This window comes from Artemia sp. Qi Xiang Cuo, chromosome 8 (genome assembly GCF_049724085.1).
Source record: "Artemia sp. Qi Xiang Cuo chromosome 8, ASM4972408v1, whole genome shotgun sequence".
Lineage (NCBI taxonomy): Eukaryota > Metazoa > Arthropoda > Branchiopoda > Anostraca > Artemiidae > Artemia > Artemia sp. Qi Xiang Cuo.
In genome coordinates, this window is record NC_142801.1 from 1,201,744 (window position 1) to 1,228,916 (window position 27,173).

Below are 27,173 nucleotides of genomic sequence, written 5' to 3' on the forward strand. Positions count from 1 at the left end.
TCATGACTGTCGACGTTCTGACGGGTAGCGACTGTGACTGTCGATGTCCTGACGGATTTTCCTTGTCGACGAAATGACGTTTAGTGCTTGTGACGGTTAGGTGAAATGGTAGCATCCCAATTCCAAGGATCTACAATAACGGGTCAGTTTCCTTTAGTATATCTTTGCCTTTATGGTGCTATTAAATATAAAAAAAACAAGTTTTATCAGCTGAAAGTAAGGAACAACATTAAAATTTACAACGAACAGAAAATATGACATATATAAAGATGGTTGCCCCCTCCTTAACACCTCGCTCTTTATGCTAAACTTTTTTAGTACTTTTGAAAAAGCGTCTTATTGTTCTAATTAAACGGCCCTTGTGTTTCAAGAGTCATTTTTAAATAATTGGGACAAAATTCAAACTTTAGCGTAAAGATCGTGGTATTCAGGATGGGGCAACCCCCTTTATATACGTAATAATTTCTGTTCGTTTTAAGTTTTAATGTTGCTCCTTAATTTCAGTTGAAAAAAAACTTGCTTATTTTATTTAATTTCTGATCGTTTTTTAAATAATACCAGGAAATCTAGCCCCACCTCCACGGAGAAATATCCTCTAGACAATTCAATCCCGGTGAAAATTTACCCCGGACAATTTAACCACTCCGCGCGCAAAATTGAGACGGAAAAGAGAAAGCAAGACATAAAAATAATTTTGTACAAGTATTTGGGCAAATTCCCCCAGTGTGTAATTTCCCCTAACAAGTTCACTCCCTGTAAACCCTCCCCGTGGAAAGACTCCCAGCAGAGAATTTGCCCCCCCCGCCTCCGAAAATGTATGCATACATCCCAATAACAAATACTATGCGCAAACAATGGGCAAATTTATAACTTAAAAACCTTTTCCCTGGGGCTGTGCGGGGGGGGGTCATGTTATACCCGAAGGCATAGTTATTGGGCTTCACAAATATGAATATCAAAATGACTATCTCAAAAATTTTGATCAAACGATTTTGAGAAAAAAGGGGCCGGGGAGGAAGCCTAGTTGCCCTCCAATTTTTTTTTGTCACTTAAAAAGGGCACTAGAACTTTTAATTTTCATTCGAATGAGCCCTCCCCCGATATTTTAGGACCTCTGGATTGATACAATCACCCCTGAAAAAAAATAATAAATAAACACGCATCCGTGACCTTTCTTCTGGTAAAGAATACAAAATTCTACATTTTTGCAGATAGAAGCTTGAAACCTCTACAACAGTGTTCTCCGATACGCTGAATCTGATGATGTTGTTTTCATTAAGGGATTTTCATCCCTTTCAAGAGATTTTATGGGCCATCCCATCATCAATCCATCAAACAAAAAAAAGCAATTTGATTAATCTAATAAATAAAGAAATCTGAAAACCTATCAGCCACTCTTTTCATAAACCCTAAAACAGTGGTAATTCAAGAACCACCAGAACTTCCTTGGGTTTGATTTCTGTACAATATTCCGCGGCAAACCATTCCATGCACTTCGGTAAACCTGACCCACAGAAAGCTTTGCTCAAATAGTTACTACTCTAGGATTTCTAAACTTACTTTAACTCCTTATATTAAACTCGCAAACCCTTGAAACCGGCAAAAAAAAAATACCTCTAAAGTACTTATGCAGCAAATTATTTTGGTACTTAAACATAGAGCATTATAGAATTTCACCAGACTAGAAATGTGTAATATTTTAAGTTCATAATGATTGGATCTGACTGAAGAACGCATATCTTGAACAGTCGGCACCTTAGCAACTTTATTTCGAAGTACTCAACTAACGTACATTAACTACGAACGTAGAAGGTCATACAGTATACAAGATGCGTATGCATAAGAGAGGAATATTGTGTCCTTAAGATATTAGCCGGGGAAATATGCTCTAGTTTTCTTGTCAATCCGATGCTACGAGTAATCTTGGCAGAAATGGAACGAACATGATTCATAAAGATGAGGCACTCATCCATTATTCGCAAACGAATTAGCAAAATTATATATTAAAATTATGAATAAATTTTAGCCGCCATTCTTTCAAGCAAAAAAAATCCCTAAAATTTAACCTAAAGCATTCTCCCCACCTCTCCTAAAGTCTAATATATGCCTCGAAGTATTTAAGGTCCGAATATTTTTCGGAGCCTCATTAATACCAAGTTAGCCTCCTCAAAAAGGAGGTAAAATATCATTTAGGAAGAATCTCAAGGTAACAATGGAAAGACCGAGTAAGGCTTAAACTGGTTTTCGAGCCTTATTACAATGAGATACGCTCTTTGGCTGTAGGCCCGTCATATTTCCTTCAAAATAAAAATCACGCCGAAAGACCAATCTTCACACACATATGTCTCTTAAAAAATTTCGTATGTTAACCCCCCCCCCCAAAAAAAAAAATCTTTGCAAAGCGAGTTAATTCATAAGTTTAACGAATCTTTAAACATCCTAAAAAATACTCGTTACCATGAACTGTTTGATATGGCTCATTTTTCAGTTTTCACTGTCCTTTTCACTTGATTTGGGAAAATTGGCTCTAACCTCCCCCTCCCAGAATTTCGACAAAATTACGCCATTGTTCATTGATTCTTGGCGTGGATTACTTGTTTTCTAGTGAAATTCTAAATATTTTTTTCGTTCAAAGACATAATATTTGAAAAATCCCTGCAACTAAGATTAATGCTCTGATGCTGATCAGAATAGATCTTACTCTCATATTTGTATCTCGAAGCAAGAATAGAAGACTGAAAGTTTATGCTCCAGGTGCTCTCTAACCGCCCACATCTAAGCGTAATTTATGGGGTACTTTGATGAAGCAGAACTGATGTGATTTTTACACTTGGTTTTCACAGAATTTCTACGGTTGCTGACACAATTGACATGTTTATTTCAGCCGTAGATTTCTTTCCACTGTGGCTCGTTTTTCATGCTTTCCGTTCCACACTGGGTGGGTTGTCAGAAAGCAAGGTAATTTTTCGTATCCCTGACTTTTATGGATGTCAGAAGCCCTATTGACACAATTTAGTGTTGAAACCAAAGAGGCGGAAGACCTCTTTGGTCTAATTCTATTTTTATCCATTTGTTCAGGGCGCCAATTGAAAGTGGTAGTATTTGCCCTCTATATTTCGAAATTATCGATTTAAGTATTTTCGGGAAAAACATCAAAATTTCTCCTTAGATTTTTTAAAATATTTATTTCTTATCATCATTAAAAAGAAATTGAAAAATTTCTTTCTCTCTTCCAGATGTTTTTGTGAATTGGCTTTGGTGACAGTGTTTTGGTACCATATATACACACAAACACATACGTATGTATATATATATATATATATATATATATATATATATATATATATATATATATATATATATATATATATATATATATATATATATATATGTGTGTGTGTGTGTGTGTGTGTGTGTGTGTGTGTGTGTGTGTGTGTGTGTGTGTGTGTATCATGTATATATATATATATATATATATAGTGTGTGTGTGTGTGTGTGTGTGTGTGTGTATATATATATGTATGTATATATATGTATGTGTGTGTGTGTGTGTGTGTGTGTGTGTGTGTGTGTGTGTGTGTGTGTATATATATAGTATATATATATGTATGTATATATGTATGTATATATGTATATATATGTGTGTGTATATATATATATATATATATATATATATATATATATATATATATATAATGTGTTAGAGGTAATTAATTGGTTAGACAAAAAGGAAAAAAGAAAAGAACTGTTTCCTACTGTAGCAATTGAGATAAAAAGGCACTTGAACAAGGTCTTGACCTTAATCATCTATCCAGCTACCTAGGACAAACAGACAACCAAATTGAAATGTCCAAATCCATGCACAGTTATTAATAAATGTAAGCCGTTGTAAAATTACAAGCAAAAGTACCTTAAATCTCATGAAATATTCCCAAGTGATTATCTAACATTAGAATGAAATTATATAGCTTCATGAAATAGGATATCAGTTATATTTCACGACTGTCTTATATTTTTTTCCTGTTAATATTTTTTTTCTGTTAAAAATCAGTTATTTTAACTATAGTATTTCGGCAAAAAATACGCATTTTTAATGTACCTGTCCCTTTGACGAAAGTTTTGATCCTTTTACTATTTAAATAGTTTCGACTTTAAAAACTTTAATATCGACTTTAATCTCACTATACAATCGTTCGGAATTGAAGAAATCAAGCGATGTCATTTCTCTGAAGAGAGCCCCTGAAAACGGGCTTACAGTCAGATGACTCGATTTTGATTCTTTAAAATAAATGCTCTTTTTATTTCCTCGGATAACTCCTCATAATCAGCAATAGCTTTACTGTCTCATTACCGAACTAATCTGGATCACAGTTCATATATTATCTGTCTATTATCTGTATATTCTGTCTACTGTGATCTGGATTTAAGCAGCTATTTTTTTTCTTCGATTTCAGTTCAGAGTTGAAAAAACGCACTGGTCATTGCAAATATCATGCTCAATAATGCAGAGATAAGATACAGATTACTTCCTTATTTGATTATGATATAGTCCGGGCGCCACTAAAGCGTATCTCGCTTATTTCTGAGTTGAGGTGATCAGAAAAACACAGTCAGTTTGACAACAGTTTCCGACTATATCGACCACGCTGAATCTGAATATGGGTGGTGGCAAAGCTGGAGATCACGGCTTGACCTTGTAAAAGCAAAAAAAGACTCTTTTTAGGCCTATAAAACGTGTACAGACTGTTTATTTTTTTCTAAGGTTTTACCACTCCGATGTAGTGGCGTGACATCTCATTTTGTTCCTGACATAGTCCTCTCATAGAATATGTTCGATTTTTTCCGATATCTCGTATAGCCCAGGAGCTATAGGCTAATATTTATTGATTTTCCCCGAAAATCTAAAAATTCAAAGGTTCATTTTCCGCTAAACCACGTATCTTGGACCTTTCTATAATTTTTGGATATTTCATCCTTTTCCAGAATTTACTTTGACTATTTAGCTTCACAGTGCCGTAGAGTTCAAAGTTTCAAATGTTCGGTGAAGCCGTCTAGAATTTTTTGAAAAAGTATACGTCAAAATGTATATACAAAAATACATTTTTCCAAAATGATGATATGACACATCTTTTATGCTAGAGTTTAACGCCAAATCTGAATATGAACTTTACTTTTCAACCAAATATCAACTTCAGTTGTTATAGGTTAATTGTTTTACTACTCCATCTTGAGATCAAATTTCGCAGGTACGCATTTTGTAGGAACAAGAAGACGAAAATGATAAAAAGAGCTTTCGTGAAAGAAAAAATTTTGTGAACTCTGTTGCTGATTAAACTTGAGGTTGGTAGTGTGATTGAGAAGCTGTACTGTTAGAGGTTAGAGCTAAGAATAGGAACTGAACGACGCCTAATGCCTGCCTTATGTAACTGTGTAATGTCATGGACAGGTAGGCTAAATAACTTTCAGATTGCTGGAAATGAGTGAACAGAAACTGAGTATTATTGGTACCTCATGTGATTGGGAAACTGAATGTGATTGGGTACCTCATGAAAGGCTCGGGGCTTGAGGAAATCTTTAGTAAGGCTGGCATTTCACTCCCTGGAACTGCGAAAAAAGCTATGACTGGAAAACCCTATTACAGGTGTATGCAGGCTCACATCATCGTAGTAGAGGCCTTGTACAGAGTATATTGGAATGCTCTTGAACAGTATTACATTGAATCAGACGAAGAAACAAGTACTTTTGATGAGCTGTCAGATTTGATGTCTGCGTTCATGAATTGCGGAGGCTCATTCGACAACCTAGACAAACACTTGGAATCTATGAAGCCTTTGATGAACGAGTTCAACAAGTCGCGTGACCAAAGCCTTACAGCTAAGTTGTGGATGGAGTATATGAATCTTGTGCTCATTCTTCTCCAGTTCCTGATGGCAGAGCGTGGGGGAGACTGGGAAGGTCATATTATGGGTGCAACCCTCATGTTGCCGTATGTGACAGCCGCAGGGCATTATAAGTATACTGCATGTCTACTCCAGTATTTGAGTGACATGAAAACCTTACCACCTAGCTTGCATGATATCTTTGTCAAAGGACTATTCAACGTGAAGCGGAAAAATTGCAAGATGAATTGTGTTTCCCCAGATCATGCACTGGAATCCACACTCAACCTTGAATCAAAACAAAAGGGAGGAATAAAGGGAATCACACTGAGCTCAATGGGAGTTGCCAAGTGGACTACCACCATACCATTCTGTGCTGAGGTTTCCTCTGCCCTTTGTCGACTTGCCGGAATTGAGAGCATGAGTGAATTTGACGGTGAAGGAAGAAAAAATGGAGCCTTTGAGAAGCGCCAAGAAAACCTTGTCATTAGCGTGGTCTCTGTTGTCGAAGACCATCTTGATCCGTTTACATGTGATGAGGAATCATTGGTGAATATCATTTCAAATCAAGTCGCTGATGAGACAGTGGCAAAGAGCCTCCTGGGTGCAGGGGCTAGTGGTTTAAAAGCATTGGAAGCGTACTTCGATGGAAAACCCAACCCCTTTTCCAAGGTTAAAGTAAAGACTATGGATTGCGAAACAAAACAGGCCAAACGCTCGACAACCAAGACCGGTAGCAGCGTTCATGCTGAATTGGAAGCTGTTAAAAGGATTTTGGTTACTGTTGGCACTAGTCAAAAATCTACGCTTGACATGCTAAGTAAGATCATGCCGCATGAACTTTTGCCCTACGCCCCAGCAATATTTTACGCAGGAGCTGGTGAACGTATTAAACTTCGATCGGGTATGAAGTCAAGTTTTCTCGAGTTCATTCGTACCTCTGCAAGTTTAGAAAGTTGGCCCTGGTGAAGTACCGATTAACACGGTCACGGGAACTGGTGTGGTGGTAGATTTCATGCCGTTAATCCGGTCGAAAGTGCCAGACAAAACCTAACCCGTTGAGGAATTTTATAAACAAATCCTTGCACGGCAATTAACTCGACTCCCAAAATCTACAACTGAGCTGCATATTGTAGCTGATCGGTATGACGGAGTGTTTGGCCTTGCAAACTTGTCCGGGCATCCTATTGTTCTAAAAGACAGTAGTGGATGTCATGAGCGGAGAGGAAATACAGTGACGAAGAGTTTTATCGTTACGAAGAGCAGGGTGCTAGAAAACTGGGATATCGTGCTTATGCAGTCAGAGAGTAAGTCAAGACTTATCGAATGTATTTTTGAATTGTGGAGCCATGTCTGTCTTTCTGAATTAAGATTTACCATTTACCTCTCTGGCGGATTCAGTGACAGAATGAAGGTCCTAAAACTGGTCCCATCCAAAACGACATTAGATCCAAACCCGAACTACGAAGCTACCTTGTACAGCACACATGAAGAAGCAGACACGCGTGTAGCTCTCTATCTTACCGAATGCTACAGAAATGGATGTTCCCAAGTAATTGTTGAAGCGAATGATACAGACATTGTGGTCATTCTATTACAAAACTATCGCGAAATATTCCTTTGCATGTGTGACCCGGGCTATGAACCCAAGCTCTACGTTCAGTTCCGTGACAAAGTCTTTCCGATCCATACAATTGTGAACAGAACATCGTGGGCTGTTGTAGAGTCAATAGGGCTGCTACATTGCATTAGTGGATGTGATACGGTCAGTTTTTTCTTCTCGAAGGGCAAAAAAACATTTGCTACATCTGCTGTTAAATCACAGCTCATTCAAGAAATTTGATTCTTGAATCAAAGCTGATCTTACACTGAAAGTGAGGAGTGATATCCGAAACATCATTATGTACGAGCCCGAAATCTTGCGTATCTGTACGAAATTGGTTGTATCGGTATATAGCAAAAAACAGTCCGAATTTGATTCTCTCAATGACCTCCGAATTAATTTATTTCCCAGAAAAAAAGAACTTGAACAGCTTGCCCCCAACAGATGGTTCTTTCGTATATAACGTCAAGAGAGCTATACTTCAGTGGAGCATTATTCTTCAGGCTGTGATTCCTAAGCCCTGTGTCTTCAACCCACTTGAGTTTGGCTGGACCCATCACGACATTCTAGGAGTCAGTCCAGTGACTTCAGCGCTGACCCCCTGGCCCCCATCTGTCAACAAGGCTTCAACATTTTGTTACTGTAAAACTGTGTGCGGTAAAAAGTGCCCTTGTTTGGGGATAAATCCATGCGACATTCTTTGCGCATGTGGTGGGCGATGTGGTGCCGACAGCGACGATTCAGACGAGGGTTAGCGGGATTTTTTTCGTATGTTGGGGGAAAACCGTTGGGATGCGCGGGAACTGTATTTTGACAGGCTTGACTTGTATTTTTACTCAATTAATTTCAACCCAATAGTATTTTTATACAAGTATTTTAATAAAAATACAAGTATTTTTATATAGATGTACAGTACTTCAAGAAAATCAGAGCTTATAGCAAATTAAATAGTATATAGCAACTAAAGTTGAAACACGATGACCAAGTCAACATGGCGTCAAAATTTAGCATATAAACATGTCTCGCTGTACCATTAAAAAAAAAAAATAGGCCTACAAATAAGTAATGAGCCTATAACAAACGAACTTAATATTGGGTTGAAAATTAACGTTGATATTTGGAATCTACACTAAATTCTAGCGTACAATATTGTGTCATATGACAATTTGGCAAAGATACATTTTCGCATACAATTTTGGCTTATACTTAAAAAAAAATTCTGTGCAGCTTCAACAAACAGCTGGAGCTTGGAAATGTTCGGCAATGTGAAGCTCAATTCTAAATCCAAGGTAAATTCTGGTAAAAGATGAAAAATCCTAAAAATATATTAAGTTACGAGATACGTGCTTTACCTTGAAATAAACATTTGAATTTTGAGATTTTCAGGGAAAATTATTAAATATTAGCCTATAGCTCCGGGACTATACAAGGTATCGGAAAAAAACAAACATTTTCTAAGAGACGACCATATTAAGAATAATATGAGATGCCATGCAACTAAATTGGAGTGGTACAACCTTAAAAAAAAATAAACAGTATGTACACATTTTATAGGCCAAAAAGGGTGTTTTTTGGATTTTAGAAGGTCAAGCCGTCACCTCCAGCTTTGCCACCACCCATATTCAGATTCAGCGTAGTCGATATAGTCGGAAACTATTGTCAAACTGACTGTGTCTTTTTGATCATCTAGTTGTGACATTATAGGTGTCTGGCGCCCAAGCTAATAGTGGTTTTTACATACTATGGTATCAGACACATCTGTAAAAAAGCTGAACATGATATAAAACTATATTACTCATTGGTAAAGTAGATAAGCTGTCATTAGGAACCAGTTCAGTATTTTCCTAGCGATCTTCCACTCCGCCACCTCGTTTAGGCTTTGTAACGTCACTTGTGCCGCACTTCACGGATGGCACATGTGACGTGTTGTCAAGGCTGTGCTCTGGATTTTTGTTCAGACCGTTACTTTTTTGGGGGGAGGGGGGTATAAAAAAACGTCGAAAAACGTATCAAAATTTGTTTATATGCATGTTTGTTACGTGCAAGACCGTACCCAGGATTTTTTTTCGGAGGGGTTTTACTCAATTTTTTTTTGTGGGGGGGGGGTACACAAAAAAACCTCAAAAACGCATACAAAATTTGTTTATGTCCATTTTTTTACGTTTTTACGAGTCAGACAAACGTTTCGGGGGGGGGGGTGTCAAGCCCTCTACCCCCTGGCTACGGCCTTAGCTATATGATTTCAACCCCCCCCCCTCGTGATACGGTCTTACGTGGTGTATACAATTTTTGAAGTGGGGCAATCTTTTGGTCTTTTCAAATACATTTTTCGAAGGATATAGTCATATATAAGACTTTATCTAGACTTTAACTCTCTTGCCGTAAAATTTTCCAAGGGGATATGCTTAGGTGTAAAATTTCCCGTTGTTTTCTTATATCTTTGTATCTAATGGGCAACTTGATTAAATCCTACCCCCGAAATTATCAATTTTTCCACATCATTGCGTTTTGCACGTCTTTTCCTATCCCCTGAAAGCGGAAAAGTAAAAAAAAATCCTTGCCACAATGTTATCCGAAGTATGTTGATTTAAAAATTCAAAATATCGCTTGTTCTATAAGTAAATGACTCTAAATCTTCGTCTTATGTTAATTCTAATAGCTTATGTAGATATTCCTGTGAGAGTATTATTCAAATATCGAATTACACCATATCCTCTCAAGACATTTATTCTGATTGATCTGTTTGATTCGCGGTTGTTTGTTGTCTTTTGCACTTGTCTGTCAGTCTTTAATGGACAAGGTGTTTGACAAGGACAAGGTCAAACCGGAAAACGCAGAGATTTAAACTAGGCTTAATTTGCTATCATGTTCGACATACCTGTACATTGGGGAAGGGATTCTCTCCCACTGATCGTTCCGGACGCCCCTCAAAATTATTACCTAAAATAAACCGTTTTATCTTTTCTACCCCCTCCTTCTTAGAAAAAATACCCTCCTCTTAAGGATCAGACCTCTGTGCAAATGTGACGTTGGATTTGCATTTTTTCATATTGTTAGGGTCTTGCCTCACTATGTTCGTACACTGGAACACGTTGGTTAAGAGTCAGAGAGGAAATGTGGAAGAAATCTCAGCGAAAAAAAATTGGTTTTATTCTTTGACAGGTTTGAATTTTTGAATTGTGACAAATCGATAAAAAAGTAGTTTTAGTTTCGCCTATCAATTATACTTTTTCGGAGGTTCGATATAAAAAAAACGTGCTGGAATTTTAGTAGCAATTCGATTAAAATTTTCATATACAAATTGCTGTTAAGTTTTTCTGCAGGAATTTCGAATATAATTTGAATATTAAAATTCTTATGGTTTCAAGAACTGTTCATTGTTTCACACTTCCTCCATGTATGGCGCAAGCGACCTGAACGTGAATTGAACATATTGTCCTCTAAACACATTGATCATTAAGTGTATTTTTCACAAGTGTTCCTGGGGTTCTGAAAAATATTCACATTAGCAAGAACTGTTCCCCAGTCGATTTCCTTATTATTAGTAGTATTTATGGTTTTAAATCTGCAAGGGTTAAACTGAGGAAGGGATGACGTGACAGCCTTATTTTTGTTCACCTGCTTCTGTCAAAATAGAACAATTAGCGATTAAATGGACTATCAATCAAGTCATACTGATCATATTGCAGATCATATTGCAGATCATTTTGACTCTCATCAACCAATATGGTTGAAAGGAGGGTGAACATGGCTTTCGGGGTTCCTCTAAGTCCTATTTTCCTAACACCATCCACTCTAACGCAATCTAGTGTATTGCAGTGAGTTGCATACGGATCTTGGGATTTAGGTGACTGTAGTTGAACTACGGTTAAATCTTGTTTTTATCCCCCGTAGCCACATTTACTCTGATCATTTTAACCCCAATCGGAATTTTGGTTACTCCTGTCACTGAGAAGAGTCGGCACGTTTTGAATTTTACTTGTGAATTATAGAATTCTTGACAAAGTGGGTCTTTTGCCATTTAACTTCCTCTGAAAGTTCTGCCCAACAATTTGCCTTACTGACAATAGAACAAACTTTTGACGTTCTGACGTTGTCAGAACCACAATCAGACCTATAGTACAGTGCCGTATTTCGGGGTCCGAGCTAAAGCAATTTTTATGATCTATCTAATGGAGATAAGATGGGGAAGGACTGCCTCAATAAGCACGTACCCCATCTACAAGTTTAACATACCTATTACATTTCTTCGGAGAAATGTAACATTTTCTTCGGACATTTCTTCGGAGGATTCAACATATGTGTTTTTGATACAGTACGACCTCTGCTGAAGGGAACGTTCCTAAATTCTCGTCACGGGACAAGATGGGTTATCGGACCTCAACACAACTTGGTAAATAAGAGTAAGAATATCCTAATTGTCCCACTGTTGTCTTTTGGTGCTTCGTGTAGGCCTGTACGCAATCTAATAAATCTACAAATGTTACATGGATACACAATTAAGGATACAATCAATCAAATATTTGCCCGAAAGATCTATTCATGAGTCTCTTGAAACAAGAAGAAGATTAGACGAAGAAGAAAGTAAAAAAGAATGATGCTTATCACATTTTTTTGTACAATTTATTCTTCAAATTATTTGACTTTATTTTATCAAAGTTTATTAGAATTTTTTGAAATTCAAAATTCAATTTTAAATTTATAATCATTTATAATTCAATGAAAGTTCTAATTTTTTTTAAAAGAGAATCCTTTTCTTGTCATCTTCTTTCAAGGTTTTTTTTGATTTCTTCTTCCACCTTTATTAAGATTTTTGTTTTTTTTTCTGGTAGGGCCTTTTTTAATTCCTGAGATTTTGTGCTTTCACTATTAAAATAGAACGAAAAAATGAATTATATCACAAAGCTTTGTTTCTATCCAACGTATATAACCGATTTGATGTACTTAATTGTATTGTGGCCACCCTGTGGCAATTTAAAATACAAAGGATCAATTACCTAAATGGGGGCAATAATTTATTTAAACTGTGCCACATGGATGGTTTTGCAGCAATTTGGGCAATTCGTCTGAGTGTAATGAGACCGATTTCTTTTAAATGTTTATTGCCGTAATTAAGTTTAAGTGTACTAAATTGGAAGTCTGGGTGCTTTCGGGCATCAGGAATTTATATTGCGGGTGTTTTTTGTTAATTAAGCCCTTAAGCGCTAAATTTCGTGTCATGCCCTCAAATAGTTGAAGTTTAAAGAATTTATATTATTCAAAGTCTCACTTATTTTTGTCTTGCTATGTGCTAAAGTAAATTAAGCGACTATCACACTATGTACGCAACTCCATGCGAAATAGTTAAGTTACGTTACATAGAGTATAGATTGTAAAATCCGTAAAGCCATCATAATCATTGTCTAAGGTTGTCACAATCATTATGAGGAAAATATTCAAAAAAAAAAAAAAAAAATGTTGAACAGAGATGGCGAGCTAAGCTAGGAAACGTTTACTGATTTATTTTCGAAATTTATTAACTGCTCGTCAAGAAATTGTATTTTGTTGCTTTTATGTTAGCTTTCCCATAACGTAGATAAACCTAGACAACGTAGAATTATATGTGTACAGCTCGAGTCTACTTGGAACTGCCTGAGTTGTGCACACAATTTGCTCCATACATAAGATTACATAACATAAGTTAAAGTCTTAAGTTATGCTAGTGTGAAAGGTCCCGTGGCGTAGTTTGAAAGCACCATTAGAGGGAAGGCTACAGGGAAAAAATAAGTTTTAATTTAAAAATTTTAAAAAAGGTTTCTAGGTATGACATGCGCTAATATGTTATCGTAGTTCAAAGCCACTTGAGGTCAATACACCATAGACCTCAGGCCAGCGTCTTTGCCCAAAGGGCCATAGCTTCTTAAGGGAGGCATTACGATGTGCAGGTTTGAACCACAGTCCTCAGAGTTGTTTCCAAGCACAATATTGTTCACTGCGCGCTAGAATACCGAGCTCACATGGCAAGTGAAGAGATGCAGTCCCAGTTACTGCTGTACCATTTGCGCCTATAAAATTGGTTTAATGACAGTTTTTCTTAGATCTGGAAGTTTTAGTGTGGGGTAAAAATTTACTAGCGTGACTGTTCAGTATTGTATGAGTTGAATGACGACAGAATAGGAAAACGCTTTTATTATAGTTCAGGGCAGTAGTGCACATGTACCACCTTTGAGCGGGAGTAATGCATTATTTCCTAGTTGTTGGGGGGTTCAAAATGGAAAGAATGAGTTTCTTTGCCACTATTTGTTCTAGGGTTTCTTTAGCCCTTCTTTGGAGGAATCTCCCTCCCCCTTTGTTCGCGTGCAAGGATCATGACAAGTTTGAGTTTCAAGGGCATTGTGCTCGTACGGTAAATGAGAGGTTACAATTTCTGATCTTGGTGACGCTTCGCACTTTCTTTTAATGATCCTAGTGTTCGAATAATTTTGATTATTAATCCTCTGTAATTTTTATTTTACATAAGCCTATAATAGCCTACTTTCTTCGTGTAACCTGTTGTAGAACATTCAAATAAACCCCCGAAGAATCTGCAGCACGTTTATTAAAAAGAAAGCCTGAAAGTCTGATGGCACTTTAGTTTTTTTTTTTTTTTTTTGTCTTTTGGAGAGCCCATGTCTCCAAGGGACCCGAACAGAGCAAAAATGGAAACAGCTTTTGAAGGGAATGCGTGGAAGTCATGCCTTTCTCTGAGACCCTAATGATCTTCATTGGTCCTAATGGTAATACTATACAACCTATAGCCCCCGTAGAACTTTTTTGGAAGTTACCAAGGAATGGGAGGAATCAAGAAAAGGACCGAGAAACGTTATCTGTTTAAAATTCGGGTAGCTCATTATTAGAGAAGTACGCTATATATTTAGACTATTCCTGAATTCTGAACTTCATTCTTGTTTTTGGTGTCATGTTGGGGAGGGGGCATACAGAATTTGTGTCCCCTTTTTTTTACTGCTAGTGCAGCAATACAAAGTAGAAAGTTTATTCAAATGAACATATGGCTAAAAAAATTATTTTTATTGTAGTTATAGCAAGATAGCAACAGAAAGTAAATAGTTTATTCAAATAAACATTATATTTAAAATCAAAATTTCAAGAAGAAAAACAAAAGCAAGCCCATTTTCCAACTGAATGATTTCAAATCCATCAGAAATATACAACGTCACACCCAATAAAGGAACGTTCATACTGAAGATCTCCTGTCGCTTAATGCGGTGGTAATGACGTATCGCACTTTAAGTTGACAGTGATAAATTACCATATTAATAATAGCTTCTCTTGTCGGCGGGGTAAAAACCAAATTTCCACTTCTCTTTGAATGAGACGAAGCTGGGATTCGCTTGAGCAGATCCATCTTTTTTTTGCAAAAATACATTTGAAAATTCTTGCTCTTTTAGGTGAAATTTATGGCGTTCCTTTAAAAGGGCATTTTGATGATGTATGGTCAAATCATGAGCTGAAGTTGCATTTCCTTATAGCCAAGGCCGTACCCAGGATTTTTTTGGGGGGTTTTACTCAAAGATATTTTTTTCGCGGGGGGGGGGGGAGGGTTTACACAAAATAACCTCGAAAAACGCATACAAAATTTGTTTATATCTATTTTTGTTACGCTTCTACGAGTCAAATAAACATTTCGGGAGGGGTTCAACCCCCCCCCTCTGGATACGGCCTTGCTTATAGAACCCTAGTAGAACGAAACTTATTCTCTACCGATGAAGAGATTTTCGGAACTGTGTGGCGCTGATGCAGACACACACATAATTTTTTTTTTAATGAGTGGGGCCAATGATAACAGTTCAAATTTTTTTGGACAATTTGAATAAAAAGTGTCAAGAAATTCAATAAAACTTATGATTTCAGGGAAACGGGCATCTTCCCCCTGCTCTTATCTGTGTTATGAGTCATTTTCGACGTTGCACGTATTTCAAAAAAAAATATTCCACCGGTAACCTCTGATTTAACAAAATTGTAAAAAGTACTTTTTCTAGTTATCGTAAAGATGCATTGTTCATTGCAGCAGTAAGAACTTGCTTGTTACTGCTGCAAAAAAGATGTTTAAATTCCATGGTACAATAATACTGGTGGTTTTTCATGGTATTTGTGAAATCAGCGTGATCACTTGATTTTGCTGAAAAAGGTATTTACATACCTTATGGGTACTTGTCTGTTAAACGAAACACACCCAAGAAGTAAAGTTAGGTTAATCCTAATGAAATATACCAAAACATGATGATAATATATTACTGTAGAAACAAAACTATGGAAACTACGACAAAGAATTGTGGAAAGGAGGCTGCGCAGAACGCATTATAGTAAATACCAAACCCCAAACCACCTGTAAATATTAAATATGTAACTAAAATATCCATACGTCATAGTTTTTCTCACTCAAAATAAGCAAATCATAACCGATCCTAGAGAGGCAAACCGGTTTTACAGCGTAATTCTTGAGTGTCTTACGCTTAACAGACAAGTACCAACTTATGTTGTTGAAATACCGTACAACTGCATTCAATAAATCTTTAAAATCAAAACAACCAGTTTTGTGTAGAATTGGTTCTACACTCTATCTCACTCTTCCCCTCTCTCGTCCCTGTCCCTCTGACTCCCTCTCTTTACCCCAATATTTGCCCCCTCCCTTTTCCCTGCCTCTTTTTTTCTCTTGCTCTCTTACTCGCTCCAGCTCCCCCTCTCTCCCTCTTGCTCCTTTTCCCCCCTTCTTTCTTGTTTGGTTTCTTTTAGTTTTATTTTCTACGTTTACCCCATTTCTATTTTACTGGGTATCGCTGTTTACTTTTATTTTGTGACGCTAGTGTTTTTTAGTTACGAGTATTGGAAGGTGCTAAGTCTCTTGTGATCTACCCTGATTCTTAGTCTTTCTCTACCCTGATCCCGATACTTTCTCTTAAGGTAGCAAAAATATCCTTCCTTCGTTTTGTAATCATTTGAAACTTGTTTTCTAGGAGGTGGAGAAGCATTCAAACATATGGGCGAAAGGGTCATGGAGGCCGATCGCTAAGCTACGAATGGGATAAAGAAGCTTTGCCCCCTTTGCTAATGGATTCTCCGTGGTTACAGGTAATTAAGATCACGTAGAAAGGGGAGTTACGCCTTATCCGAGTATCAAATTAGTTTCGGCCTTATGCGTCTTATTTATCTTTCTTGGTCTGTTATAAAATTTGTCTAATTTAGAGGGGATGATTCATGAAATAACGAGAGTTGAAATTAGTGGGGGAGCATCCATGGTTAAAAATCACTCTCCAGACAGACTTTGTTTAATATTTTAAAGAAATTATTTAAGATCGGTGAATTAAACATTGTGTACTTTTATGGGATTGATATTTGAGCCGATCCCGTAAAGAGTCATTCATATGACATTAAAAATAAGTTTTCTCGGAAAGCAATTTTTAGCCTACTGTGTAGATTAAGTTTTCAAACAATAGCGTAGGTAGAGATTAGGGAACCGTTTGCCCTCTCAATGCAATGTTTTTTTTTTTTTTTTTTTTTTTTTTTTACAAAATCTGCTGAAAACCTAATATTTTTCTGGGAATGGAAGCTAAAAAAAAGGGTTTTGCCAATCTTCCCTCATTGAATGAATGTGCTCGTATTTGACAAACTAATTGAAGCTTGTCTTCCTAATTGGTCCGATTCGCTTAGCATTTGAATATTTCAGCCGTCCTCATAATATATATTCTTTTTCCTTCTTTCTTATATACATATATATATATATATATATATATATATATATATATATATATATATATATATATATATATATATATATATATATATATATATATATATATATATATATATATATATATAAAAGAGCTTGCCGGCGATACAGAGTCTGAGTTGCATATTTCTGTGAGGATGATGTGTACTTGGTTTACGGTAAAAACGAAATTTTTGTGTGATTATATAATGTTAAGTATAATTTATTTTATATTTAATGGGGTTTATATTATATTTGGCCTATTTCCGTTTGATTTTTCTTTACGTTGTGGTCATTAACAACTACTTTTTTTTGTTAAATATGTAGTTCTTCTATCTTTTAAAAGAGCTTTAAGAGGTTTAAGAGACTCAGTTGCCTGTTTCCATGTGGTTTTTGTTTATTTTGTGGTCATTTAAAACGAAATTTTTGTGTTAAATCTGCCCTTTTTGCATCTTTTAAAAGAGCTTTACGGGGTTTGAGAGACTCAGTTGCCTAATTCCATGTGATTTTTCTTTACATGGTAGTCATTAAAAACAAAATTTTCGTGTTAAATAAGTAGTTTTTGTATCTTTTAAAATTGCTTTAAGGGGTTTGAGAGACTCAGATGCCTGATTCTGTGTGGTTTTTCTTTAAGTGGTGTTCATTAAAAACGATCTTTTTGTGTTTTATTAGTAGTTTTTCTATCTTTTAAAAGAGCTTTAAGGGGATTGAGAGACTCAGTTGCCTGTTTCCGTGTGGTTTTTGTTTACTTGGTGTTCATTAAAAACGAAATTTTTGTGTTAAATAAGTAGTTTTTGTATCTTTTAAAAGAGCTTTAAGGGGTTTGAGAGACTCAGTTGCCTGTTTCCGTGAGTTTTTTGTTTACTTGGTGGTCGTTAAAAACAAAATTTTTGTGTTAAATAAGTAGTTTTTGCATCTTTTAAAAGAGCTTTACGGTGGTTGAGAGACTCAGTTGCCTGATTTCGTGTAGTTTTTCTTTACTTGGTGGTCATTTGTTGTATCTTTTAAAAGAGCTTTACAAGGTTTGAGAGACTCAGTTGCCTAATTCCGTGTGATTTTTCTTTACTTGGTGGTCATTAAAAACAAAATTGTTGTGTTAAATAAGTAGTTTTTGTAACTTTTAAAAGAGCTTTAAGGGGTTTGAGAGAGGGGTTTTTTAGGGATCAATCAGGAGAGATATGCAAAGTCGACATAGCTTTATTTCATTTTTTTAAGGTTCATTTAGACGAAGTTACGTGCGCGCACGTAACCTCGTCTAAATTAACCTTAAAAAATGAAATAAAGCTTTGTCGACTTTGCATGTTTTATTCAACAAAACCGAGAAAGCGCTAAAGGGGGGCATTCCTGTCGACTTTTGGAGGAGTTTTTTCCCATTTTTCGATAATCAGGCAATTTTCTCAAGCTCTTTTCTCAAGGTCATAGCTTTTGACTGACAACACTAACATCAAAACTTAAACGGTCAGAAATAGATGCTGGGCTGTTTCCAAAGATTTAGCTAAGAAACCAGTCTGGTTGAAAACGTGGAGTTTTCGTACTGGTCACTTTTTTGCAATGTGTAGGACCCGGTGGGGAATCCCCACTCATTTGGAAAGTTGAAAAGTAAAGGCATGCAAATAGCATGTAGTTTCAAAATGTGTTTAATCACATTTCTTGAATGGAGTATCTGTACTGTACATTCAAGAGGTGAATTTAAGAATAACCTTCTTACTTAGTTACAAATATTTTCATAATTACTTGAAGGAAATGTTCTTATCCTGCATCCAGGCGCAGACTTCAAGAAAGAAATTGCCTTTGATTGAGAATGTTGTTGTTTCTTCTGTAATTAAAATCAAATATTTTTTAGATCAGGGAAAATTGAGTTTGGGAAAGAGAAAAAATAGTTACTTACGTATGATTTTTTTTATAATTTCTTGAATGAAGTATTTCTACTGTATATCCAAGAGGTGAAATCAAAAAAAAGAGTTTGTTACTTACTGAGAATTTCTTCATAATTTCTTGAATTAAATCTCTACATCGTATATCTAAGTCGGGTACGCTATTAAGAAGGGGTTGCATGCTGAGTATATTTTCATACCTTTTGGAGCGGAACGTCTTTTTGCTTATGCGGCAGGTTACTCCAAGTAAAAATTCGACACTTACTTACATATGTTTCATAATTTTCTTTGTTAAAATTTATGCGCTGTGTATACAAGAGGATTGACTTGCTAAAGAGAAGAATTTGCTACCTACATGCAATTTTTTCATATTTTCTAGGCTGAAGTTTCTTCTTATTGAATTCATGGGGTGCCGTCAGGAAAGAGTTTGTTACTTGCTTACAATTTTTCATAGTCTTTGGAATAAAATTTCCACATTTTGTATCAAATAGTTGAGTTTGAGGAAGAAATTGTTACTTTCTGAGAATTTCTTCATAATTTCTTGAATTAAATTTCTACATCGTGTATCTAAGTCATGAAAACAATTAAGAGTTTGTTACTTACGAATTTTGTCATAATTTCTGAACGAAATATCTGTTGTTTATCCAAGCAGTTGACTTCAAGAAAGAAATTGTTACTTACTGAGAATTTCTTCATAATTTCTTGAATTAAATTTCTACATCGTATATCTAAGTCGTGAAAACAAAGAAAAAAAAAGTTACTTACTTGCGATTTTTTCATAATTTCTTGAATGAAGTATCTGTACTGTATATCCAAGAGGTGAAAACAGGAAAGAGTTTGTTACTTACTTACAAATATTTTCATAATTTCTTGAATGAAATTTCCGTATTTTGTATCCAAGAGTTGACTTCAAGAAAGAAATTGTTACTTACTGAGAATTTCTTCATAATTTCTTGAATTAAATTTCTACATCGTATATCTAAGTCATGAAAACAATAAAGAGTTTGTTACTTACTTGGAATTTTGTCATAATTTCTTGAACGAAATGTCTTTTTTGTTTATCCAGCAGGTGAATTGAAGAAAGAATTTGCTACTTACTTACAATTTTTTTATAATTTCTTTAATGAAATTTCTGTATTGTGTATCCAAGAGGTGACTTCAAGAAAGAATTTGTTACTTACTTACAATTTTTTCATAGTTTCTTAAATGAAGTTTCTGCATTGTGTATCCAAGAGGTGACTTCAGGAAAGAGTTTGTTACTTGCTTAAAATTTTTGATAATTTCTTAAATGAAATTTCTGCATTGTGTATCCATGAGGTAACTTCAAGAAAGAGTTTGTTGCTTACTTAGAATTTCGTCATAATTTCTTGAATGAAATGTCTTTTTTTTATTTATCCAGGAGGCGAATTCAAGAAAGAATTTGTTACTTACTTACTTACAATTTTTTCATAGTTTCTTAAATGAAGTTTCTACATTGTGTATCCAAGAGGTGACTTCAGGAAAGAGTTTGTTACCTACTTACAATTCTTTCATAATTTCTTGAATGAAATTTCCGTATTGTGTATCCAATAGGTGAAAACAATAAAGAGCTTTATTTTACTTACTTGCGACTTCATTCATGAGTTTCTTGAATTAAATATCTGTATTGTGTGTCCAAGAAGCGAAATCAAGAAAGCTGTTTGTTACTTACTTACAAATTTCTTCATAATTTAATGAAATGAATAAAACTATTCTAAAGAATAAAGACGGGTTAAGCTTAAAGATATTTATTGCTTAAACGTATTAACATATTTTTGAAAGAATTTGCTACTTACTTACAATTTTTTGATTGTTTCTTAAATGAAGTTTCTACATTGTGTATCCGAGAGGTGACTTCAGGAAAGAGTTTGTTGCTTACTTAGAATTTCGTCATAATTTCTTGAATGAAATGTCTTTTTGTTTATCCAGCAGGCGAATTCAAGAAACAATTTGCTACTTACTTACAATTTTTGATGATTTCTTTAATGAAATTTCTGCATTGTGTAGCCAAGAGGTGACTTCAAGAATGAGTGTGTTACCTACTTACTTACATTTCCTTTTATAATTTCTTGAATGAAATTTCAGCATTGTGTATCCAAGAGGTGAAAACAATAAAGACTTTGTTACTTACTTGCGATTTTATTCATGATTTCTTGAATTAAATATCTGTATTGTGTATCCAGGAAGTGAATTCAAGAAAGCGTATTGTTACTTACTTACGAATTTCTTCATAATTTAATGAAATGAATAAAACTATTCTAAAGAATAAAGACGGGTTAAGCTTAAAGATATTTATTGCTTAAACGTATTAACATATTTTTTTGAGAAAAAAAACACCACATACTTGCATAAAAATGGTACTTAGAATTAAAAATCGAACATCCAAGTCTTATGATCCCATGATTCAGAATCTTTTTTTTTTACCATGTGTTGTTGATTTAAACTGACCAAGCCTGTACTTAGCTTCCCACTGTACAGACAGCATAACAATGGCTTTAGGACGATGATAATCCCCTACAAATATAGGACATTTAAACTGTTCTATATTGAAAAGTTGAATCCTAGGGTCACACTTTTGAATTAAAACTTTATCTGTAGGTATATTGCCCTTTACATAGAGTGCTTCAACTCCTAAAAAGCTGTAAATTTCACTGACTTCCTCCTGAACATTTCTCAGTTCCTGACCAGTATTATTAAGTGGTGTAAACAATCGATCATAGAATCCCAGTCTGTTTATATAACGTAATGTAGTACTCCACAAGCTTTTATCATGCTCAAACAGATTATAGTTCACTATCCAATGATAACAGTCAATTTCTTCGAGATCCATAGACAATAATAAAAAATCACATTCAAATATAACACCAAAAGATGATTTTTTTAATCCGATAAATTCGGTGTCATACAGTCCTATCATCTTGGAGGCTATTAGTGTAGTTGTTAAGTAGAGAAATACTTTATCAAACTTTTATAGCTTCGCTCAAGGTTGAATGGAGTTATGGGTAGTGAGATGAGTCCTAAAATCATCTGAATCCATTGTGGGGAGGAGTCATAAAACCTCCAGTGGGAATTTCTTAAGAAAAACACTTACATTAAAAAAAATACTAAATGTTCCATTATTACCTAAGAAACACGACAAAAAATCAAGAATTTATGCGCAGTTTTAACTAGCTAAGGTATCTAAAAAACCTAGGTCTGAAAACCCTAAACAGGTAATTAACTATTATAATTCATGATTTCAGGCACGTAAAACCACAAAATACTAAAGTTAACTTCTCAAATAATAAACCCCAGGAGTCAAACACACGCGAAAACCTAAAAAACCTAGGTCTGAAAATCCCCAAACAGCCAATTAAATATTCTAATTCATGATTTCAGGCACGTCAAATACGAAATACTAAAACTAACTTCTCAAATAATAAGTCCCAGGAACCTAACGCCCACGAAAACCTAAAAAAAAAACTAGGTCTGAAAACCCAAACAGCTAAACTAACTATTCTAATTCATGATTTCAGGCACGTAAAACCACAAAATACTAAATCAAACTTCTCAAATAATAAACCCCAGGAGTCAAACACACACGAAAATCTAAAAAAACCTAGGTCTGAAAATCCCCAAACAGTCAATTAAATATTCTAATTCATGATTTCAGGCAAGTCAAACTATGAAATACTAAAGTTAACTTCTCAAATAATAAATCCCAGGAACCTAACATCCACGAAAATCTAAAAAACTAATTCTGAAAACCCAAACAGCTAATTAACCATTCTAATTCATGATTTCAGGCACGTCAAATCACGAAATACTAAAGTTAACTTCTCAAATAATAAACCCCGGGAACCAAACACCCACGAAAATCTAAAAAACGTAGGTCTGAAAACCCAACTTGGACTTGCAAACACCAGCCTGGACATGCAAACAAAAAGAATCAATGAAATAAAATCAAAGTGAACTTTGAAAGATTAAGAGAATGTAACTGTGACAAGCTAAACCACGACAAAGCACTACTGAAATATTCCAACTCTTGCATTTCAATGAAAGAAAAACTCAATTCCTCTTAGAACTATTCAAACTAAATACTTATCCCCGCCTTTCACAGAAAGTCCAGAAAGATGCAAAAGGCTTATTTATAGTTGACTCTCATTCAAATCTACCCCCATTTTACACCTACATTTTGCAACTGAACCCTCCATATACCTGGACCCCTTTTTAACCGACACCCCGTACAACTGAACCCTCGTGGTCCTGAACTATTGTGCATCTGAGCCCTGATGCCACTCAACCCTAGATAACTAATCCCTTGTGTTACTATCCCCACGAAAACTTAACCCTCGTGCAATTGAATTCTCCATGTAACTGAACCCCTGTTAACCCTCGTGCAACTGAACACTCCATGTAACTGAACCCCTGTATAACCGAAACCCTGTACAACTGAACCCCCGTGATACTGAACTCTCGTGCTACTGAACCCTCCTGCAACTCGACCCAATTTAACTAAACCCCCGTGTACCTGTACCCCCTTTAACTGAACCATCGTGCAACTCAACCCTCCATGCAATCCCATCTCCCTCAAAACACTTTTTAGCCATTTCTTGTTAATTTTTTTTTATTTCTAAACAATTTTAAATTAACAATACTCTCCAAAACATCACTTGTGTAGTATACAGTACACTCTCACCCCCTCTCCTCCAATTCGCAAATCCCCCCTCGTGCAACTGAACCCTCCATGTAACTGAACCCCTTTATAACCGAAACCCTGTACAACTGAATACTCATGCTACTGAACCCTCGTGCTACTGAACCCTCGTGCAACTCGACCCAATTTAACTAAACCCCTGTGTAACTATACCCCCTTTAACTGAACCCTCGTGCAACTGAACCCTCCATGTAACTGAACCCCTGTATAACCGAAACCCTGTACAACTGAAACCCCATGCTACTGAACTCTCAAGCTACTGAACCCTCGTGCAACTCAACCCAATTTAACTAAACCCCCGTGTGACTGTACCCCCTTTAACTGAACCCTCGTGCAACTCAACCCTCCATGCAACCCATTTCCCTCAAAACACTTTTCAGCCATTTCTTTTTAAATTGACAATACTTTTCAAACGTTACTTGTGTATTATACAGACCACATCGGAAAGGTAAAGCTAGGTCAAGTCACAATGTCATTCTATCGTTACTTTTCAATTAAGCTATTGAATACCTTTTACCAATGTCTCTTGTAGGCGTCAAATCTATTAAGTATCTGAGCATATTCTTTGTATTGTTGATGCAAGCATCCCATTCCGCATTCTTTAATTACCCGTGAGTCATTCTTAACCAACGTAATACCTTTTCGCAAATACCATTTCTCAAAAAACTTGCAAATAGAGTTATTTTTACGTCACAATTTTCAACTCAAAACCATTCTAACTATAGCATCCCATTCCTCATACTTTAATTACCCGTTACGCTTTCTTAACCATCGGAAGTTTAACCTACGTAAATTAAGTTATAGACAATACTGGTTTAGAAAAACTGGAATAAAATAATTGATACAGTTTCAATTGCACACTACCTTTGAATAGGCAATGTGACGATCTCTAGTTTTGGCTATTGAACCTTGAAAAACATGTCTGACAAGTCTTGTACCGTCTGTATCAATTGATGACTGTCCGCGGTTTGGCATATTACGCAATCACTCGTAGAATCCATAGGTGACTGCCCCGTGGTAAGTCATATTACGCAATCACTTCTGATATTCCCTATGGCCTTACTACTGTAAACGCCACCACCATACCAGACAAATAGATTGAAGTGATTAGTGCTATGTACGAGAATAATATTGATGTGTTAAGGTAGGAAATGAGGTTAGCAGCCGGTTTCGTATTAAATCAGGAATTAAGCAGAGTTGTTTTCTATCCCCCTTTATATGGATTATCTTGATGTATTTTGTCTTAAGGAGCACAGGAAAGGCTATGGGAGAACACGGAATCAAATGGTGAATAAAAACTTTCCTGAATCTAGATTATGCTGATGATTTAAGCATCCTAGATGAAAGTGTGAACAAAATGAATGAACTTTGAGGTTTTAACAGTTCAGGGTGCTAGACTAGGTTTGAAAGTTAAGAAGACTAAGTCGCTAAGGTTTGGAATAAGTGATGATGAAAAGGCGATGCTGGGTAACAAAAAATCGATCAATTGGGCAGCTTTACTTAGCTTGGTAGTATTGCTAAATAAAACGGTGGGAGCAGTGAAGATGTTAAAAGTAGAATAGCTAAGGCGCAGTGTTTTTTCACAGTTGAAAAAAGTTTGGAAGAATAGAAAGACATATCTGCAGATCAAGATTAAAAATTAATGTAAGCTACAGTGAAAGCAGTGGTCAAATATGATTCTAAAGCATAAGATGTTTTCCAGAGATTTTGCCTACGGATTGTTTTGGGTACCCGGCTGACCGTATCACTGACCTTATTTCAAACAGTAACCTTTAGAAAAAGTGTGATTCAATCCTGCTTTTTAGGGCTATAATGAGAAAAAGTTTAAGATTGCTAAGGCGTTTTCTGCGGATTAAGGAAGACAGATTGCTGAAGATTGTCCATTTTGGAAAACCGTCTGGGGATCAACGAAAAGTGGGTCGTCCTGGGGTGGGAGGATGTCATAAAGAAAGGTTCAAGGAAAACGGAAACTTCTTGGGAGGGTGGGAAGAGGAAGGCTTTGAATAGATTAGAATGGAGGTGGAGCAAGCGTAGCTGTGTTGGCCTCAGGTGGCTTGGTGCTGCGAAGAGTTGTTAGTAGTAGTAGTTGCTTTGTAGTTCTGTAAATATGTTCCTAGGTTTTGACGAGTTCTAATTTAGTTAGTTCTAATCTAGATTTTGGTGGGTTCTTTAGTTTTTACTGCTACACAGTTTCAGAAATACCCCTCTTTAGAGCCATATTCAAGATTTTTTTTTAGGGGGGGGGTGGTATGTGGGTAATTTCCAAAAGCTTTTATTTCGAGGGGGGAGGTCACAAAAAGATTTGTTTCGGAATGATCTTACAAAAAATTACTTCGAAAAACGCATCAAAATTTGTTTCTGTTAATTTTTGTTACGTTTTTACGAGTCGGATAAAAATTTTGAGTGAGGAGGGGTATTTTACACCCCAAGCCCCCCCTCCCTCTCTACTGGATACTTTCTTGCTCCTCTTTGACAATTAAGTGGGATATTAGCCTACCCTTACCAGAATTTAGGTTCTGATCTATTACACTTAATTTGATCCATTACAAGACCCAATTATACTTAAATGATTCTGAAAATAACAGGTAAATTGTTTTCTAAACAACCTTTTTTCCAGTTTTGACGGATTTTATGGAACGTAATGCAGGTAAATTGTGTATGTGGGATTTATTCAATTCCACAAATTTCCGCTTTATCTTCTCATGTTTTGTATGATGGAAAGGCACAGTGCTCTTCGTAATTGGTCATTGATCATTGATCATTGATAATAAATAAAAAAAACTTTTTGCGAAGATAAATTTTTCAAAGAAAAATAGACAGCCATATTTAAGTTAAGACCCAGCAGATATAAATCTTGTAATAATTGAAACTCGAAACGAGCAGAAATAACTATTATAGAAATAACTAAACTCCAAACAAACGGAAATTAAAATAAACAACCATAGAAAACATAACGATAGCAGTAACTAAAATAGATGGATAAATAAATAAATTTTAAAACAATTGAAAATTAGATTGAATATATATATTTAATATCTAATTATATAAGTTCCTGGAAACTCAGCAGTTCAAGATTTTATTTCATTGTAATTTCTATTTTTATATTTCAATGGTGTAAATTAAAAGAAAGTATTTGCAATACATTTTATTCTCAGTAAAGCACAAATGACGCAACGATTTCAAAATGTTTTAAAGCTTGAAAGCTTGAAACTCGTTGAAAAGGTTCTTCTCCCGAAGGTGTTTTTATGCTTAATTTTTATTCGTTTTTGATTGCCAAACTTATGTGATTTGTTACTATTATGAATATTTCTCCAGATTTGTATGTCTTACACAAGAATAGAAATATCTAATTCTAATT

The 27,173-nt window shown here is 35.5% G+C and overlaps 1 protein-coding gene across 1 annotated transcript in view; it reads left to right on the forward strand.

The window, feature by feature from the left end:
- The window catches only part of LOC148949055 (uncharacterized), a 120,153-nt gene that overhangs the window by 21,659 nt on the left and 71,321 nt on the right, over window positions 1-27,173 (forward strand). Inside the window, exon 4 of the mRNA XM_089092809.1 lies at window positions 16,476-16,590. Coding sequence (XP_088948935.1) covers window positions 16,476-16,590 — 115 coding nt within the window. The remainder of the gene's footprint in view (window positions 1-16,475; window positions 16,591-27,173) is intronic.